General features: G+C 45.1%; 1 protein-coding gene across 2 annotated transcripts in view; it reads right to left on the reverse strand.

Annotated features, from left to right (window-relative positions):
* The window catches only part of CALN1 (calneuron 1), a 722,396-nt gene that overhangs the window by 247,367 nt on the left and 455,576 nt on the right, over positions 1–19,453 (reverse strand). For both annotated transcript variants that reach the window (XM_011992874.1, XM_011992873.1), the window contains exon 4: positions 10,306–10,418. In XM_011992874.1, coding sequence (XP_011848264.1) covers positions 10,306–10,418 — 113 coding nt within the window. The remainder of the gene's footprint in view (positions 1–10,305; positions 10,419–19,453) is intronic.

A 19,453-nucleotide genomic window follows, 5' to 3' on the forward strand; every position in this document is an offset into this window, starting at 1 on the left:
CCCAGGCTGGAGTGCAGTGATGTGATCATGGCTCACTATAGCCTCAACCTCCTGCGCTCAAGTGATTCTCCTGCCTCAGCCTCCCCAGTAGTTGAGACCACAGGTGCATGTCACCACACCCAGCTAATTTTTTGACTTTTGGCAGAGACTGAGTCTCACCATGTCGCCTAGGCTCCTGTCAAACTCCTGGGCTCAAGTGATCCTCCTGCCTCAGCCTCTCAAAGTGTTGGAATTACAGACATGAGCTACCACGCCCAGACTAATTTGAGATTTTGTTAACTTTACTGAATAATAACAGAATAGACCATATAGCCTAATACAAACAAGTATAAAGAAAAAATTGCATTCACTTTTCTGCCAGTCAAAATAAGTACAATCAGAATTTTTTCCATTTTTTTCTCTCTGACTATAAATGGATGCATAATAGATGAATATAAATGGGCATATAATAGATGTAGGATGGTAATGTAATTACACTGTAAATTCCATCTCTATCTTGGCTTTTTCTTTTAGTATAAAGTGAAAATATTATTTCTAATAATTATATAATATTTTATCTTTATAATTGCATTTTCCTACATCTCTGACTGATTTTATATGATAGATTACTAAATGTAGAATTACTTTAAATCACAGGGTTTGAACATATTTTAAATTATAGGGCTTTGAAAATTATGGCTAAGTATCACCAAATAGTTTTCTGAAAAGTTGCACAATTTACAAATTTACATTTCTACAAATAAACTGTAAATACATTTCTTTCTATTTACATTTCTATCAGTGTTATATGAGTTTGCCCCCTTTTTTATTTTTTATTTTTTTAGATGGAGTTTCACTCTGTTGCCCAGGCTGGAGTACAGTGGCTTGGTCTCGGCTCACTGCAGCCTCCGTCCCCCGGGCTCCAGCAATTCCCCTGCCTCAGCCTCCCAGGTAGCTGGAACTACAGGTGTGCGCCACCATGCCCAGCTAATTTTTGTATTTTTAGTAGAGACAGGGTTTCACCATGTTGACCAGGCTGGTCTCAAACTCCTGACCTCAGGTGATCCGCCCACCTCAGACTCCCAAAGTGCTGGGATCACAGGTGTGAGCCACTGCACCCAACTGAGTTTGCCTATTTTATCTTGCTCTTGACAACTTTTGAGGATTACATGATTTAGTTTACATTCTGAGAAGACAACTGTTAACCAATCCCTATTTTAATTAACACTTCTAAGATTTCTGGTGAGGTCAAGCTGTTTTAATGTTTATTTCAAATGTCTATCAGTTGTCTATTTCTCTTTATCCCACTTACTGTCAAGAGGTTTCACATTGCTTTAGAAATGTTTTGTACATGTGCTTTATTCTATAAACTGCCATATTTATGCCAGTTTGTTAGCTTTTTTGTTTGTTTGCTTTTTGAGACAGGGTCTCGCTCTGTTGTCTAGTCTGGAGTGCAGTGGCATGATCATGGCTCCCTGCAGCCTCGACCTCCCAGGCTAAATTGATCCTCCCACCTCAGCCTCCCCAGTAGCTGGGACTACAGGCATGCAGCACCATGTCTGGCTAATTTTTGTATTTGTTTGTAGAGTCAGAGTCTTGCTTTGTGACCCAGGCTGGTCTCAAACTCCTGGGCTGAAGCGATCCTCCGCCTTAGCCTCCCAAAGTGCTGGGATTACAGGCGTGAGACACTGCGTCCAGCCTTTGTTATCTTTTTAAATATTCTTATAATTTAATAGTATAAGTTAGTAGTATTATTTGATTCGTCCATTGCTTCCAATGCTTAGAAAGTTATTTCTTACTTAGAAATTAGCTACGCATTGATAGGTAATTTATCTACCTTTTCAAAACAGTTTAAAATGATCGTGTTAAATAGACTGAAGATCAATTACACTTATAAATAAGGATAACTAAAAGAAACACCCAAATTACCAAACCTAGAAGGAAGCCAGGGTCAGAACCAGATCAGTAAACCTAACTCACTGCCCTGTCCTAAATGTCAGGCTCATTAAAATGCTGTAACTAAGTGGCTCTCAAACTCAAGTGAGCGTGGACATCACCCGGAGGGTTTATAGAAACAGACTGCTGGGCCACAGGCCTGGAGTTTCTGATTCAACAGGTCAGTATTGAATATTGAATTCAATAGGTGGGGCCCAGGAGTTTCCATTGCTTTTTTTTTTTTTTTTTCTTTTTGAGACAGGGTCTTACTCTGTTGCCCAGGCTGGAGTGAAGTGGTGCAATCATGGCTCACTGCAGCCTCAACTGCCTGGATTCTGGCAATTTCCTCGCCTCAGCCTCCAGAATAACTGGAACTACAGGCATGTGCCACCACGCCAGGCTAATTTTTTTAGTATTATTTGTAGAGATGGAGTTTCACTATGTCGCCCATACTGGTCTTGAACCCCTGTGCTCAAGAGAGCTTCCCACCTCGGCCTCCTAAAGTGCTGGGATTATAGGTGTGAGCCACTTGCCAGGACGGAATTCCCATTTCTAACAAGGTCCAGGTATTACTAATGTTGCTGGTCCAGGAACCACACTTTGAGAACCACTGTTGGCATGAATGTTTTCCATATTCCATTTTTCCACAGTTGGTAAGATCCCTGTGGGGACTGAAGGCTTGCTGTCAGTCTAGCAGGCCTTGATATGGGCAGCACTGCTGAAAACTATTAAGGTTCCATGAGATGATTAAGAATGGAAGAGAGGCCGGGCACGGTAGCTCATGCCTGTAATCCCAGCACTTTGGGAGGCTGAGGTGGGCAGATCACCTGAGGCCAGGAGTTCCAGACCACCGTGGCCAACAAGGTGAAACCCCATCTCTAATAAAAACACAAAAATCAGCTGGGCATGGTGGTGGGTGCCTTTAATCCCAGCTACTTGGGAGGTTGAGGCAGGAGAATTGCTTGAACCCGGGAGGTGGAGGTTGCAGTGAGCTGAGATTGTACCCCTGCACTCCAGCCTGGGCAACAGAGTGAGGCTCCGTCTCAAACAAACAAAAAAAAAGTCACTGTCAGTGGTTGGATATATTTCCTTCCAGTCTTTTTACGCATAACAGATTTGGAGTCACATTGTATTGTAGCTTTTTGTATGTAACATTTCCTTCACATGTCACAACCATGAAATGCAAACGCTCTCAACTGTCCATGGGTCAAGAATTTTATTTATTTTATTATTATTTTTTGAGACAGAATCTTCCTTTGCTGACCAGGCAGGAGTGCAGTGGCATGATTATAGCTCACAGCAGCCTCAACGCCCTGGCCTCAGGCATTCCTCCTGCCTCAGCCTCCCGAGTAGCTGAAACTACAGGTGTGTACCACCACGCCTGGCTAATTTTTAAATTTTTTGTACAGAAGGCGTGTTGCTCATTGCCTAGGCTGCTCTCAAACTCCTGCCTTGGCCTCCTAAAGGGCTAGGATTATAGGCATGAGCCACTGTGCCTGGCCTAAAGTCAATAATTTTTAAACCAAACCACCTGCCCATCTCTGCCATCACCCTGGGACCAGCTTATAAAATGTCCCAGACAAAGGCCTGGGCCCTGGGCTGGGAAGAACTAGGTTTTGGATCAGAACCTGAGACAGAGATCAAGATTCTTGGACCAGGCTGGGCACGGTGGCTCATTCCTGTAATCCCAACACTTTGGGAGGCCGAGATGAGTGGATCACTTGAGGCCAGGAGCTTGAGACCAGCCTGGCCAAAGTGGCAAAACCCCATGTTTACTAAAATTACGAAAAAAAAAAAAAATAGCTGGGTATGGTGGTACGTACCTGTAGGCTCAGCTACTTGGGAGGCCGAAGCATGAGAATCACTTGAACCTGGGAGGTGGAGGCTGCAGTGAGCTGAGATGGTGCCACTGCACTCCAGCCTGGGCAATAGAGGGAGACTCTGTCTCAAAAATTAAAAAAAAAAAAAAAAAAGTCCAGGACCAAAGCAGAAATGGAAAGCCACACGAGACATGTGACCACAGCAAGAACTGGAATGGAGAGACAAAAGGTAAAGCCTTTCCGGAAAAGGTTTCTGGGGAGCAGATGCAGGTGTTTTACTGCACCTGCTGCATACTCTCCCACCAGATGGGTGAGGATTGGACAGCAGCAGACCCGTGATTGATAACCAGGGAGGGGCAAAGCAAGTCAGCGTGGCAAACAGACTTTGATCCCTACCAAATCGAGGGGAGTGCCCTATGCACTATTAGGCTAGGGTAATTTACAATGTCTTGCACATTGCACACAGCTGTGGGATAAACAAGCTATTCTAAAGACCAGCTTGCAGAATGGCTCCCTGGACTTCGTGTGTGCTCGGAAGTATTGCCCAAAAGTCCTGAGCATGCAGAAAGACCAGGGAGCTATTACGGGCTTCTTGTCTCCCGACCTTTAGCCCCGGACTCATTCCAACACGACCAGCACCATCCAATGAGCAGATCTATTGGCTCACCAACTATGAATGTTTCATGTCTTAAAACAGAAACTCTAAATTAGTGAAGTCTTCATGAATAAGGTTTAATTGTGAATAAGATAAAAATGTGAGCAAAGGAACCCAGTTTTACATGAGATGTTTTCGGCATCACTCTGGCCAAGGTGTTCTTGAACCTCATGGTGGCAAAAGTAAGACATGCAAACAAAGCTCGGCTTTCCTCACCAAATGTAGGACTCATTTCTCTGTTTCTGCGGAGGGAAAAGAGTGTAACGGAAGTGTTGGCTGGCCCCTGGGACCGGCAGACCTGTTTAATCTCCCATGATCCTTTCATGTATGCTCGCTACAGCTTGCTGTCTGCAAACTCGCGGCAGAATACTGTTGCACGGGGCTTGAGGTCAAGGAGGAGAAAATGAAAAAGGCTGCTGGGGTGAATTCATGAAAACACGGTGATAAAATAGCAGAGCTCTTTCCTCTGCCACTTGGGGACATCTACTGTATCATAAGCCTCTTATTCTTGGATACAAGGAGGCACATGATGTGTGACGTAAATAAATAGTGGAAAAGCAGGGACCCTGAGGACCACACTTGACTTCTCGGCAGTTGCAATTAACCTGCAGCATTGAACAGGAAGGCTACCCCCCAGTCCCGAGTCTCAGCCCCGCTCCGTCCCTTCTTCCCCTCCTCTCTGCCATTCCCATATACCATATCCTAAGGCGGACTCTAAACACAGTTTCACCTTTCCTCAGCAAATATATCACTGCAGTAACAGCAAACACACAGAAGCCTGATGAACGGAGACTAAGGACACAATCACAGCTTTACAAGTTATGCACAGGAAAGTGGTTCTGAGCAGGCTGGCAAGAGTCTCACACCCAGAGGGCTGAGCGTATCCTGGGAGGACTAGAGACCCTGGGGCGTGACTCTCAGACCATCCTCCCTGGGAAGGAAGCTGCATTTGTAGCCAACTGTATTCCCCCTTTACTGATAACCAATTTCCTGAAAAGAGCCAGGGGCTCATAAATTTGTGACTAGTGCCAACCAACAAATAGTTGTTTTTGCTGAATCCCATTTGATTTTATTCTACCCTTGGCAGTATAGGCTAGAACGCCAGTAAGGAAAGCACTGAAAAAAATTTAATTTAATTAATTAATTTATTTATTTATTTATTTATTTTTGAGACAGGGTCTTGCTCTGTCGCCCAGGCTGGAGTGACTGCTCGATCTCAGCTCACTGCAACCTCCACCTCCCAGGATCAGATAATTCTCATGTTTCAGCCTCCTGAGTAGCTGGGATTATAGGCGCTTGCCACCACATCCAGCTAATTTTTTTCTTTTGTATTTTTTTCAGTAGAGATGAGGTTTCACCATGTTGGCCAGGCTGGTCTCAAACTCCTGGCCTCAAGTGATCCGCCCATCTCGGCCTCCCTAAGTGCTGGGATTACAGACATAAGCCACCCTGTCCGACCTGGAAAAAGGATTTCATTAGGAAAAGGTACCTAGTGCTTGATAGGATTGCTTCTCAGTGATACAGAGAATAGTCTTATAGGTTTCCTCTAAGATAGGAAGAAACCAAAGCCTGGGGAAAATCGAAGGCTTGGGGCAGCAATGTCAGATCAGAAGTTGAAGTCCAATGACAGAATCTTTACCCTTTGTGGTAGCTAACCTCCAGAGTGATCCACAACAGCTCCTGACTCCTGATATTCACTGGGAGGCTGTTCTCTCCCACACTGAATAGGGATGACCTGTGTAACCAAGACAATATTGTAGAAATGATGGTGTTCAACTTCCATAGCTAGGGCATCAAAGATATCATTGCTCTTGCCTAGCACTGTCCTGGATCACTGGCTTTGAGGGAAACTGGCTGCCATGTCAGGAGGACACTCAAGCAGCACTGTGGTGAGGTCCGTGTAGTAGGGACCTGAGAGCTCCTGTCAACCACCAGCATTACCTTGCCAGCCAGGTGAGTGAGCCACCAGGAAGCACATCTTCTACTCCAGTCAAGCCCACAGCTGGTCACAGCTCCAGCCAGCATCTTGGCTGCAACTGAATTAGAGACTCTGAGCTAGAACCACCCAGTTTAGCCAGCTTTTCAAATTCCCAACCCACAGAAACTAAGTGAGATAGGAAGTATTTAGTGTTATTTTCTGTCCCTAGATTTTGGTGTAATGTATTATGCAGCCATAGATCACAGATATATACCCTTCCAGAGGTAGTCTCATGTCTGTTTCCATGGGAAACTGACTTTGTTACTGAGGGGAAGCCTTGTTAGAGTCTAAGATCAATATCTTCTGCCTGGATATCTGGAGGTGAAAAGCTACCTTTCTTATTTATTTATTTATTTTTGAGACAGAGTCTCACTCTGTCACCCAGGATGGAGTCCAGTGGCACAGCCACAGCTCGCTGCAGCCTCAAACTCCTGGCCTCAAGGGATCCTCCTGCCTCAGCTCCAGAGTAGCTGGGACTACAGGTGCATACCACCATGCCCAACTAATTTTTCAACTTGCTTGTAGAGACAGGGTCTCACCGTGTTGGGAAAGCAACTTTTCTGCTTCTTTTTCTGTACATTATCTTCAATCACTTCAAGGAAGGAAACACACACATGTATATATATGTGCACACACATGTATATATATGTGCACACACACAGGCACACACTCAGCTTTCTTCTAAACCTGAAAAACCGCTCAAGCACTGGGAACCTGAACTCTTTTCCAGAAACAAGCCAATGCTGTAGATGTTTTAAATACCATTTTTTCACGCTGTCTCTGAAGGGGCAGGCAGTCACAGGGGGAAAAGGGGGAAGCTGATTACTGAGAATTGATGGATGTTTTTGTTCTCGCTTGCTAGTCGTAAAATTCTGAGCTGGGTGAGCACCAGCAGGAGAGGAAAGCCACAGCCACTAAGTCTGTGCCTTCCAGCATTGATTTAAATATTTCAAGATGGAATTTTCCCCTTTTACTCTCCTTTCTCCAACCTGTCTTTTCACCCTGAGTGTGGAAGAAAATCTTGAGTAAGACAAAAACACGAAGACTTTGTGAGCATTATAGCATGTCTGAATTAAGCTACAGGCAGTCCATATATTGTAAGAGAAATAGTTCCTTGCAGTGCACATGCTCTACTGTGATGAACCTGGAAGACAAGAGGCCTCTGCTTAAGTGTAGATTAAGTAGCCATAGCTCCTTCCCATCCAGATGAGGGCCAGAAAGAAGAATGCTTAGAGCTTACAAGCCCTTGGAACATTCTCCTAGGCTGGAGTGGGCCCTAAGGATGGAGGTAAAGAGTAGAAAGCATTCAGGGGCTCAGGTGCCATGGCTCACTCCTGTAAACTCAGCACTTTAGGAGGCAAGGCAGGAGGATCGCTTGAGGCTATGAGTTTGAGACCAGCCTGGGCAACATAGCAAGATGCCATCTCTACCAAAAAACACAAAAAAAATAGCAGGGTATGGTGACTTGCACCTGTGGTTCCAGCCACTTGGAAGGCTGAAGTGGGAGAATCACTTGAGCCCAGGAGTTCAAGGCTACAGTGAGCTATGGTTGCATCATTATACTCCAGCCTGGGTGACGGGATGAGACCCTGTCTTTAAAACACACAAAAGACAAACACACAAAAAGGCATTCAGGACAACAGATGGCGAATGAGAGAATGAAGGAGAAAGACCCAGGGGAGAAGCAACTCGCCAAGGCCCATCAGAGTAAACCTCCATGGGCCAAATGATGGCCAGGTGGGAAATGATGTTCCTTCATCTTCTGAACTCTGGGTCATTTCCTATTTCCACCAGGGGACTCTATCTGTCTGTCCTTGCAAGTGTCAAGTCATAACTGAAGGTTCCATGAGCACGGCAATATTCTTCTTGCATGGTGAGTCAGGTCCTGGAGATCTTCTGGATCCTAACATCAGTTCAGGGAGATGGCGTTTTCCTATCGGCAGTGGGGACTTCAAGAGCCCCTGTCTCACTCTCCCCTGACCCTGGATGTCCTCTTGGACCATGTCCCGTCTCTCTGCTCATCCTCATTTATGCGCTTTCCCTCGGTGAGCTCATCCTTGCCTACAATTTTACCTACCAGCTCTCATGAATCTCAATCCGGTGTTCATAGACTGATTTCAGCTGTGCGTAGACTTCCTCCCTTTGCTTGGCCACTTGACCCTCACCTTCCACTCAGCACGTTCAATTGAGGATTCAACCCTATAAGACTTCTTTGTTGCTCCATGATCTGACGCCTGCCAATAACAGCAAGTGGAGAACTTTGGAGTCAGCCTCACCTCTTCCCTTTCTTCAGGCCCTAAATCCATTCTGCCAGTGGGTCCTGAGGTCTTGCCCTTCAAATGGTATCTTAGTCGTGGTCGATGACTTCCCCATGCCCACCCCTTTTCAAACTCTCATCATAGCAGGCCTGGAATGCCCTCTTTTCTTTCTTTGCATTTAATTCCACCCATATTTCAAGGTTCAAAGCAAGTGTCACATTCCCTAAATTCTTTTCTGACCCTTCAAGACCTTTCCTCCTTTCTTGCCCTTCCATTTATCTATTGAAACAAATAGTTATTGACAGCTTGCTGTGTACAGCATGCACCGAGTGAGCTACAACTCTGAAGCCCTGTGCTTCAAGGAATTACAGTCTAGTGATCATCACACTAATTAATCACTTGTTTGTTTTCCCTTTCTTAATTGTGTTTCCCTACCCAAATTATTATTTTTGTTTGTTTGAGACAGGGTCTTGCTCTGTTGCCCAGGCTAGAGTGCAGTGGTGTGATCATAGCTCACTGTAGCTTTGAGCTCCTGGGCTCAAGCCATCTTCCTGCCTCAGCCTCAAGACTAGATGGGACTACAGGCATGCATCATCACATACGGCTAATTTTTAAAATTGCTTGTAGAGGCAGGATCTTGCTATGTTGACCAGCCTGGTCTTGAACTCCTGGCCTCAAGCGATCCTCCTGCCTCAGCCTCCCGAAGTGCTGGAACTACAGGCATGAGCCACCAAATTCAGCTTCCCCAGTCAAATTCTTAAATAGCTAGGTCTGAGTCTCAAATGCCTTTTGTAAAACCCACAAAGACTGATAGATTATAGCATACATAAGTTCTTACTAAATACTTGTTGGTTCTGTGCAATATGGGCACCTGAATAAGACTAGAAAGACATGTCAACTGCAACCCTTAGCTAGGTTAGAGAAATCTCTCAGCGAAGGGAAAAAACAGTATCAAGAAATTTTCAAAAAACCATGCTGTGTCTGAATGGCGTTTTACGTGTCTAACCAGTAATTTAATTTAATTTGACAGACAACTTACTTGATTCAAATTTTTTAAAATAATGATTGATAACCCACTCCCTAAATTTTATAATCATAAAATAATTGTCACGTTTTAAGAGTAGAGAAGTAATATAAAAATGATTTCATTATACTTTAATAATTAGAATGTTAGATGTTTGGAATTTCCTAAGAGATTTTACAAGATAGAAATAGGAGCTAACTGAGAAGCACTGAACACACATTCTTAGACAAAACCAAGCTCTCTCATTAAGTACAAGGATATTGATGGGATCCAAATGTACCAGGCAACCATGCCGTTCTCTCAGCAAAGATATCCCGGAACTGGGGTCAAAGACAGAACCGGTTCAGATAATATCCGTGTGCCCCTTTGCAGTGTCCCCAGGAAAAAGACTCTTGTGAATGAGCAGTAGAATAACTTCACTTTTCCCAAATGGAAAAAAAAAAAAATCCTATGAGAAAAAAATGAGAAGATATTTCACTCCTCCAAACCCTAAAAAAGTAATAGTTTTGAATCTTTGTTCGGGAACATATGTCGCTCAGCCCAGAAGAGATCTTCATGTGCCAAACAGAAGCTCAAGAATTCAGAGGCAAAAGTTACTCTCAGACATGTTTACTGTCAAACTCAGTCTGAAAAAAAAAAAAAAAATTCTTACTCACCTGCCAGAATATGCTGTCTATCGTGTTTCCAAGAAAACCATCGCGACCTTCTGAAGACACCAGTTTGGGGCCAAGGATGGTCATGAATTCATCAAAATCCACCTGGCCATCCCCTGCAAGGAGAAGATGTAAATATGAGTTGCAAACAAGCTGAACTTGACCTACTGTCCCCGAGGCAACAAACACCTCTATGCTTTTCTTCTTGGCGTGACCTCAGTCAGTGAAGAAGAGCTGGTAACCTTACTTAAAACTGTTCAATGTTCTTCAGTGACTGAAAGTACCACAAGAAACTGGCAATTATTAGTACATCCACGTATTCCTAAACATTTGACGGTATTTCTAGCTAAATGTCCAACCACCACTTCCCACTTAACACGGCTATACCTCACCCCTACTTCTCCTTTTACTCTGAATTGCCCAGTTGGACATGATGGAAGTGGCAGTTTCACCCCATCTCTTCCACCATCCTTGTCACCTACATATGCATTTAGTCATCAAGCCTTCTTGATTCTACCTCTTAAGTATCTGTGGCTGCTGTATCTTCCTCATTACTCAATGGCTAGTTCTCTTTTCAACAACGAAGGTGAGAAAATCCTTCCAAGAATTAATGTTCGTAGCTACGATTCTGTTATGAGCAGCATGGCTTTTACACTCTTACCTTCACAGCCTCTTCTATGCAGTTCTCAGTTTAATTCCCCCAAACCAAATCTGATCATGCTTTCCACATTTGAACAAACATTTTTTTTGTTTTTTGAGATGGTGTCTTGCTCTGTTGTCCAGGCTGGAGTGCAGTGGTGCAATCTCGGCTCACTGCAACCTCCACCTTCCAGGTTCAAGCGATTCTCATGCCTCAGCCTCTTAAGTAGCTGCGATTACAGGAGCGAGCCACTAAGCCCGACTAATTATTGTATTTTTAGTAGAAGATGGGGTTTCACCATGTTGCCCAGGCTGGCCTCTAACTCCTGACCTCAAGTGATCCACCTGCCTTGGCCTCCCAAAGTGCTGAGATTACAGGCATGAGCCACTGCACCTGGCCTGAACAGCACCTTTGATTGAAAATAGGGATACCACCTCAGCATAGCGTTCAAGCCTCACTATCTCTTTTGCATCCATTTGTCCCCAACCTTTGCATAAGATGCAAGTTCCTTCACACCTCTGCTTGCATGTGTATGCTGGTCCCTCCATCCGAGATGCTTTCCCTCACTTGTCTATCTGGTGAATATCTCTTTCTCTAAGACAGAGCTGAAATGCCATGTTCTCTTTTTGTTTTATTCCTGATCTCATTAGGCAGAACTGGTCGAACTTTTTTTCTCTCTCTCCTACTAACTCCATGTGTACCTACTGTAGAATTTAAAACCATGTAACCCGGCCAGGCGCAGTGGCTCATGCCTGTAATCCCAGCACTTTGGAAGGCCGAGGTGGGTGGATCACCTGAGGTTAGGAGTTCGAGACCAGCCTGACCAACATGGTGAAATCCTGTCTCTACTAAAAGTACAAAATTAGCTGGGTGTGGTGGCCCACAACTGTAATCCCAGCTACTTCGGAGGCTGAGGCAGGAGAATCGCTTGAATCTGGGAGGCGGAGGTTGCAGTGAGCCAAGATCGCATCACTGCACTCCAGCCTGGGCAACAAGAGCGAGACTCCATCTCAAAAAATAATAATAATAAAACAATACAATAAAAGAAAACCTTATATCTCAGTCACTGATTTGCATGCCTATCTCAGAAGTGAAAGATTGTGAGTTCTGCAAGGTCAAGGACTTGGTCTGAAACATCTTTGTATATGGAACACCAAAGCAGGCCTTCAGTATGTACTTGTACAATGAATGAATGATGTCTCTTGCTCGCTCTTTCTTTGTTCAATTCAGCATCTGTTGGATCTTTCATGCTAGAGCTGACAGTAACCAGAAGGTGGACTTGAGCCAACTCAACAGACAAAAGCGAACCTGCAAGGCATTATTGGATCCTCCAGGAGTCATCAGTGTAGCATTCTGCACCCTTAGAACTGCTCAAAAGGGCAACTCCATCAAAAGTTCACCACATCCCTATCTTGGCTGCAGCCAGCACAGAGAGCCAGGTGTCTGCACACAAGAGTTTGCCCGAATGCCCACACATAAATCAATGCCCTCTCAGAGTGCATTCACCTTCAAAGACTATTCATTCAAAACCTATCTCACCATGCCAAGCAGATGTGAGCATCAAGATGCCAATAATTCAGAACAGATTGTCCAGGAACAGATCCCAGCAGAGGTCAAACTTCCTAAAGGATTAGGGAGGCGTGGCAAGTCAATTGGGAAAGGGAGGATTTAACCACCAAGTGACGAGGGGCCCTCAGTGGCCTCTGGACAAGAAATCGATTTACCTCATCATTCAACAAGATACTTCTAAAATTTCACTCTTGCTGATAATCATAAGAAAGCGAATTCAAGCAACAATGAGTTACCATCTTGCCTTCAAAATTAGCAAATACTTCCAAAAGCACACTAGTTGACACTGCCAGAAATACCAAGAGATCGCCTCTATAATGCATTCCTGGTATATTTGTCCCAGGTATAGACAGGAAGTACCAATCAAGATCCTGTAAAGTGCTGTTTCCTTTGGATCTAACAACTCACCTAAAAAAATAGAGGGGGGCTGGGTGAGGTGGCTCACGCCTGTAATCCCAGCACTTTGGGAGGCCGAGGTGGGCAGATCATTAGGTCAGGAGTTCGAGACCAGCCTGGCCAACATGGTGAAACGCTGTCTCTACTAAAAATACAAAAATTAGCTGGGCCTAGTGGCAAGCGACTGTAATCCCAGCTATTTGGGAGGCTGAGGCAAGAGAATCGCTGAACCCGGGAGGCAGAAGTTACAGTAAGCCAAGATAAGACCACCACACTCCCACCTGGGCGACAGAGCAAGACTCCGTCTGGGGGAAAAAAAAATAGAGAGGGGGGTCTTGCTATGTTGCCCAGGCTGGTCTTGATCTCCTGGGTTCAAGTGATCCTCCTTCCTCAGCCTCCCAAAGTGCTGGGATTACAGGCATGAGCCACCATACCTGACCTTAATAACTTCATTTTTAAAGAAAAAACAAAACAACATTATCTCGAATACAGAACAAGATATTTGCCTACAGATAGATACTCAACCAGTGTTTGTAAAAGTGAAAAGTAGAAAGCCAGAGGGAAAAGAAAATGGCCCAGTCTACTAGAATTTGACACCTCTGAAAGCTAACTCCATGTGGCTCCACGTCTTGGATAGCCATGCTTGTTACACACGTGCAGGAACTCTCTACTCAGCCCAAATCACCTCTGCTGGTCATAGGTGAGGCTGGACGACCAGTCTCAGACTAAATTATGCATTCTCAAGAGAGACAGTATCACCAACAATGGGGTTAAAATGGATTCTTAGGGAACAAAATAACATTAGCCAATGTTAGATATTACAAAGGCTTGTGGCTCTCCTAGGGCACAGTACATAATACACAGTGTATTTGTACAAAATTTCAAGGGGGTGGGACAACTGGAAAAATGCCTATCTGAAAAGGCTCTTGGGTGGTGCTTATTTAAAGAAAGAAGAGGAAGGTTAAGAAGCACTGGACTAGGAGATGCCCCAAGTACTGTGGTTCTTTTTCCTAGGTACTCCCTCTGGAATGCTGGTCTATCAGCAGTGGGTGTCATCCCACTATCTGCACCCACAGTGAGGTCTAACTGTTCATACAGGCTTAGAAGCTCAAGGACATGGATCTAAATTTTTGCAAAGATGTCATGAGGGCTGGATGCGGTGGCTCGCCCCTGTAATCCCAGCACTTTGGGAAGTCGAGGAGGGTGGATCACTTAAGGCCAGGAGTTTGAGACCAGCTTGGGCAACATAGTGAAACCCCATCTCTACTAAAAATACAAAAATTAGCCAGGTGTGGTGGTAGGCACCTGTAGTCCCAGCTACGTGGGACGCAGAGGCAGAAGAATCGCTTGAGCCTGGGAGGCGGGGGTTGCATTGAGCCAAGATGGCACCACTGCACTCCAGCCTGGGTGACAGAGTGAGACCCTGTCTCAAACAAAACAAAAAAACAACAAAAAACAAATAAACAAACAAAAAAACACATGAGACCTGATCTAAGATATGTCCGCCGGGCTACTTAAGCTCCTGACCGTGATATAACGCGCACCATTCCCTCCCACTTGGGAATCTCACAGTTTACAGGATGTGGCAAAACCCATGCTTGCCAGCACCAGGAGAATGAGGCCGTCTTTGAACACCGCACCTTCAAGGTAGGAGGAGGAGCGAGACCACCCACCTCTCTGAAACCTTGCCTCAGGGTGCAGGGAGCGCAGCAGTTTGGAACTGGTGCATTTCACAGGTCCACATGGAGCTCTGGACCAAATCATCACAGCACCAGGCAGAGCTCACAGATGGTGCACTTGGCTGGGAACTACAGACCAAAAGCTGACAAGCAGAAACGATGCTTCTGAAACACATCCTGGTCCTGGCAAAGGGAGCAGCTCATTTGCTATTCCAAATTGTTGGCCAGAGAAGAAGCGACGGGGAAGGGCACTTAGGATCCTACGGGCAGGGCCAACTATGGCGTGGAGTACACGTGACTTGGCAGAAGAGGTCCAGATCATGGAAGTATTTGCTTCCAGTCATTTAGGAGAGGACATTTGGAATCCCAGATTGGTTGATACGTGTTTTTTGCTTGTGATACTGTGATTTATAATAAGAAATGCATATTGGCCAGTCACAGTGGCTCATGCCTGTAAACCCGACACTTTGGGAGGCTGAGACGGGTGGGTCACTTGAGGTCAGGAGTTTGAGACCAGCCTGGTCAACATGGTGAAACCCCGTGTCTACTAAAAATACAAAAATTAGCTGGGTGTGGTGGTGCACACCTGTCATCCCAGCTACTCAGGAGGCTGAGGCAGAAGAATCGCTTGAGTCTGGGAGGTGGAGGTTGCAGCGAGCTGAGGTCATGCCACTGGCCTCCAGCCCGGGTGAAAGAGCAACACTCCATCTCAAATACATACATATAGATAGACAGACAGATAATAGACATAGATATAGAAATCTTTGTCTCTGTTTCCTGGCACACAGTTCATAAAACACTTATAATTCTGTAAGTGATAGGGGTGCAAGGAGCATCTTTTGTTCTAATATTTGGTCTTTGACCCCAGTTCCTGGCCAGAACTCCTAAATGCTTTGGAACTTCCTGGGTGACAGGAATGTCTTTTGTTCTAATGAAGCACTTCTTGGTGGGCTTCCAGTGGGAGATGATCACCAGAAACACCAAACCATGACTAGAACCTTGGAAATTTCAGCCCCATCTCCCCAACCTCCAGAGAGGAAAGATGAGTTGAAGATTGGGTTAATAATCAATCATGCCTACACGATGAAACCTCCATATAAAGGTCCCTAATGTATGAGGTTCAGAGAGTTTTCAGGTTGGTGAACACAGAGATGCTGGGAGGATGGTGCTCCCAGAGAGGGCATGGAAGCTGCATGTACCACTCCTATTACCTTATGCCTCTCTGGCTTTCTCTGAGTTGTATTCTTTTCTAATAAATGGGTAATAATCAGTAAAGTGCTTTCCTGAATTCTGTGAACTGCTCCACTAAATGAATGAACCCAAGGAGGAAACCTGTGATTTGTGGTCAGAAGCACAGGTGGCCACGTGGACTTTGAAATGGTGTCCTAAGTGGGAGCAATCTTGTGGGACTGAGCCCTTGACCCGAGGGACCTAATGTAAATGGCAATTGTCTAAACAGGTGCTCCTCAAATAATGCTAACTTCAGGTAGATAGTAACAGATAGTAACAGAATTCAATTTAATTGTAGGACATCCAGTCCAGTGTTTGCAGATAACTGGGGAATTGCTTGGTGAGGGAGAAAAACCCACACTTTGGTCTATTTGGTTTTGAGCATGAGAGTATCGGGAAAACAGTCTTCTTTTCTTATACAATCTCTTTGTTACTCAATGAGGAAACGGGGGTTTCTCCAGGCCCACGGTTGGAGGAGTAATCAGGGTAGGTCTCCCATATCTCTAGCTGTCTCCTGATATTTCTCAGCTCTGGTTCCTAAGTATGTAAGGACACAGCACATTTTCTGCAGATCTTCAGTAAATGAAGACTCTTCCTTCTAATCCACAATTCTGTGCCAACCCTACTGGTAAACATGAAGTTTCTATTCCGATTTAGACTATGGAAATGACCTCTTTAGCAGATTCTAATTTAACAGACAAACAGGGCTGGGAATATGCCCCAAAAGTTATCAGCATTGTACCCAGAAGTCTGATCTGTATGCCCCCACAACCTCAGTCTCAGGGGAATGCAGACAAATAGAATCTCAGAGGTAGGTTTTACACTAAGTCCCTAAAAACCATTCCCAAGCTGCCAGGCTGAAGCAAGGTCCAGGAAACCTGATAATCATAATACTATCTAACATTTACTGGGCACACACAATGCAGTGGACATGGTTTTTTAAAATACCCACATATGTTTTTTTTTTTTTTTTTTTTTTTTTAGAGACAGGGTCTCGCTCTGCCACCTAGGCTGGAGGGCAGTGGTGCCATCATAGCTCACTGCAGCCCCAAACTCCTGGGCTCAAGCGATCCTCCTGCCTCAGGTTATGGAGTACCTGGAACTACAAGAGCATGCCAACACTCTTGGCCAATCTTTTAAAATTTTTTCAGAGACGAGGTCTTGCTATGTTGCCCAGGCTGGCCTCAAGCAATCTACCTGCCACAGCCTCCCAAAGTGCTGGGACCTATGCTAACTCATTTACATCTTCCTGCTGCCCATTTGACAAATGAGAAAACTGAGGCCCAAAGAGGTTCAGTAGCTTGCAGAAACTTACGCAGGGAGTAGAGCCGAGATTCCAGCCCCAGCAGTCTGCCTGTGCTTTTTATGGCCTTTCAAAAGGTCACTCATTGACATGGTCTGTCTGGATCACTGTCTCCTGATCCCGACTTTTCTTACCAAGGGAGTGCTACGGCACCAGGTACACAGAGTCAAACTGAAATCTAAATGGCTCCCTGTGGTCTAGCTCTTGCATCTCAGGTCAGCCACCAGAGGCTATTCTTCATCATTTCAGAGAGTGATAATAAGTAATAGGAGCCACTTATTTAATACTTGCTATGTGCCAGGCACTGAGCTCAGGGCTTTACATGTATTACCTTGTTTAATTCCATGCCAACACTATAAATAGGTTCTCCCCTTCCACATTTTATCAATGAGAAAACTTAGAAAAGAAGAGGTTAAAAATAACTATATCAAAGCCATGCAGCTACCATGAGGCAGAGTGGGGGCTCAGCTCAGAACCATAATTGCTTTGTTTTTTGTTTTTCTAGAGACAGGATCTCACTCTGTCACTCAGAAGTGCAGTGGTGCAGTCATAGCTCACTGCAGCTTTGAACTCCTGGGTTCGAGTGATCCTCCCACCTCAGGCTCATGAGTAGCTAGGACCACCACTATTTGCCACCACGCCTGGCTAATTTTTTTTTTTTTTGAAACAGAATCTCACTCTGTCATCCAGGCTGGAGTGCAATGGCACGATCTCGGCTGACCACAACCTCCACCTTCTGGGTTCAAGTGATTCTCCTGCCTCAGCCTCCTGAGTAGTTGGGATTACAGGCACCCGCCACCATGGCCGGCTCATTTTTATATTTTTAGTAGAGATGAGGTTTCACCATGTTGGCCAGGCTGGTCTCAAGCTCCTGACCTCAGGTGATCCGCCTGCCTTGGCCTCCCAAAGTGCTGGGATTACAAGCGTGAGCCACTGCACCCAGCTCCTGACTAATTTTTAATTTTTTTGTAGAGACAGGGTCTCACTATGTTGCCCAGGCTAGACTTGAACTCCTGGCCTCAAGTGATCCTCCCACCTCAGCTTCCCAAAGCACTGGGATTACGAGAGTGATCCACTGCACCCGACCAGAACCCTGGTATTAACCCCAATATTGTACTGCCTTCCCTTGACATCAGAGACCCCAGCTCTTGGTCCTGGCATAGGATCACAGGATCTCAAGCTCTTTTCAAAGCTTGAGAGTTATAGTGTGTTTTCCTATCTGGGCGTTCAGGAAGCAAGTTAGTGGGAAATTGGGAGAGATGGCTATCAAGGGCTTTAATGCAAATGGCAACTGTCTAAACAGATGCTCCTCAAATCTCCTCTTTGACTGCAGTCAGGATCTTAGTAATTCTCTATGGGTGCTCCATTGTCAGGGAGGGGATTCAGGTCTTTCACATAGAACCCTGCACACGTCTGAAACCTCCTCCACCAGAAAAGAACTGGTCTGATGAACAAAACCTGTCCAGGCCCTGCAGGGTCCCATCAAACTGCCATTACAGAATCACATAACCCCAAAAGACAAAGGTAACCCTCTTCCCAGATCTGCAATCTTTCATGGAATTCAGGAGGTTCTAAATGCAAAAACTTTGATTAACTTCTTTTATGACTCTTGAACGGGCAAGTAGCGGCAGAAAGAAAGAATGTAATTCACTCCGACCAGGCCTCATTTTCCCTTCTCCAGCTTCCAAATATCATGATCCACTTAGCAAGAAGCACAGAAAGCTAACCTGCCAAGGACTGCGTCTCGTGGTTTCCCACTGCTATGTGAGTCAAAGTAATGAACTTGAACTAGGGCAGGAAGCTGCAGGAGTGCCAGGACTGTACAACATTCATTAAGACCAACCAGGCGAAATTCTCACAAGGAGGTAAAATAATCCTAAAAAAAAATCACTGCAAAATAAAAGGGAAGAGAGGAATATACAGGAAAAATCGGTGGGCTTCAAAGGGTAACAAGGAGACGAGAAAAAATGTCTATCTGAGACTCCATTCAAATTAGTTGACTAAATCCCCAAAGCATAAGGCACAGCTTAGCTTCCAGGGGCTTGCAATCCATTACCCAAGGCAGAATCAAGGGAGTGCTGTAATTGACCTCAAAGCATTGTGCTAAGGCAGGACAAAGTCAGGAACGCAGGGTCCAGAGAGGCCACTCTCCACGGTTTTGCAGTGAGCCTTTAAAAGAGGGAAGGATTCTAATGAACTGCAAAGGGAGATGAGCTGAGTGGCCTGAGCAAGGGTGAGGATGCTAGGAAGGGGGGAAGGTGACCGATCACCCTTCAAGCTGGATAGAGGATCCCCATAGGAAGACAGCAGGACCAGCTGGGCCCAGAAGGTTAA

Source organism: Mandrillus leucophaeus, unplaced genomic scaffold, assembly GCF_000951045.1.
Source record: "Mandrillus leucophaeus isolate KB7577 unplaced genomic scaffold, Mleu.le_1.0 Scaffold42, whole genome shotgun sequence".
Lineage (NCBI taxonomy): Eukaryota > Metazoa > Chordata > Mammalia > Primates > Cercopithecidae > Mandrillus > Mandrillus leucophaeus.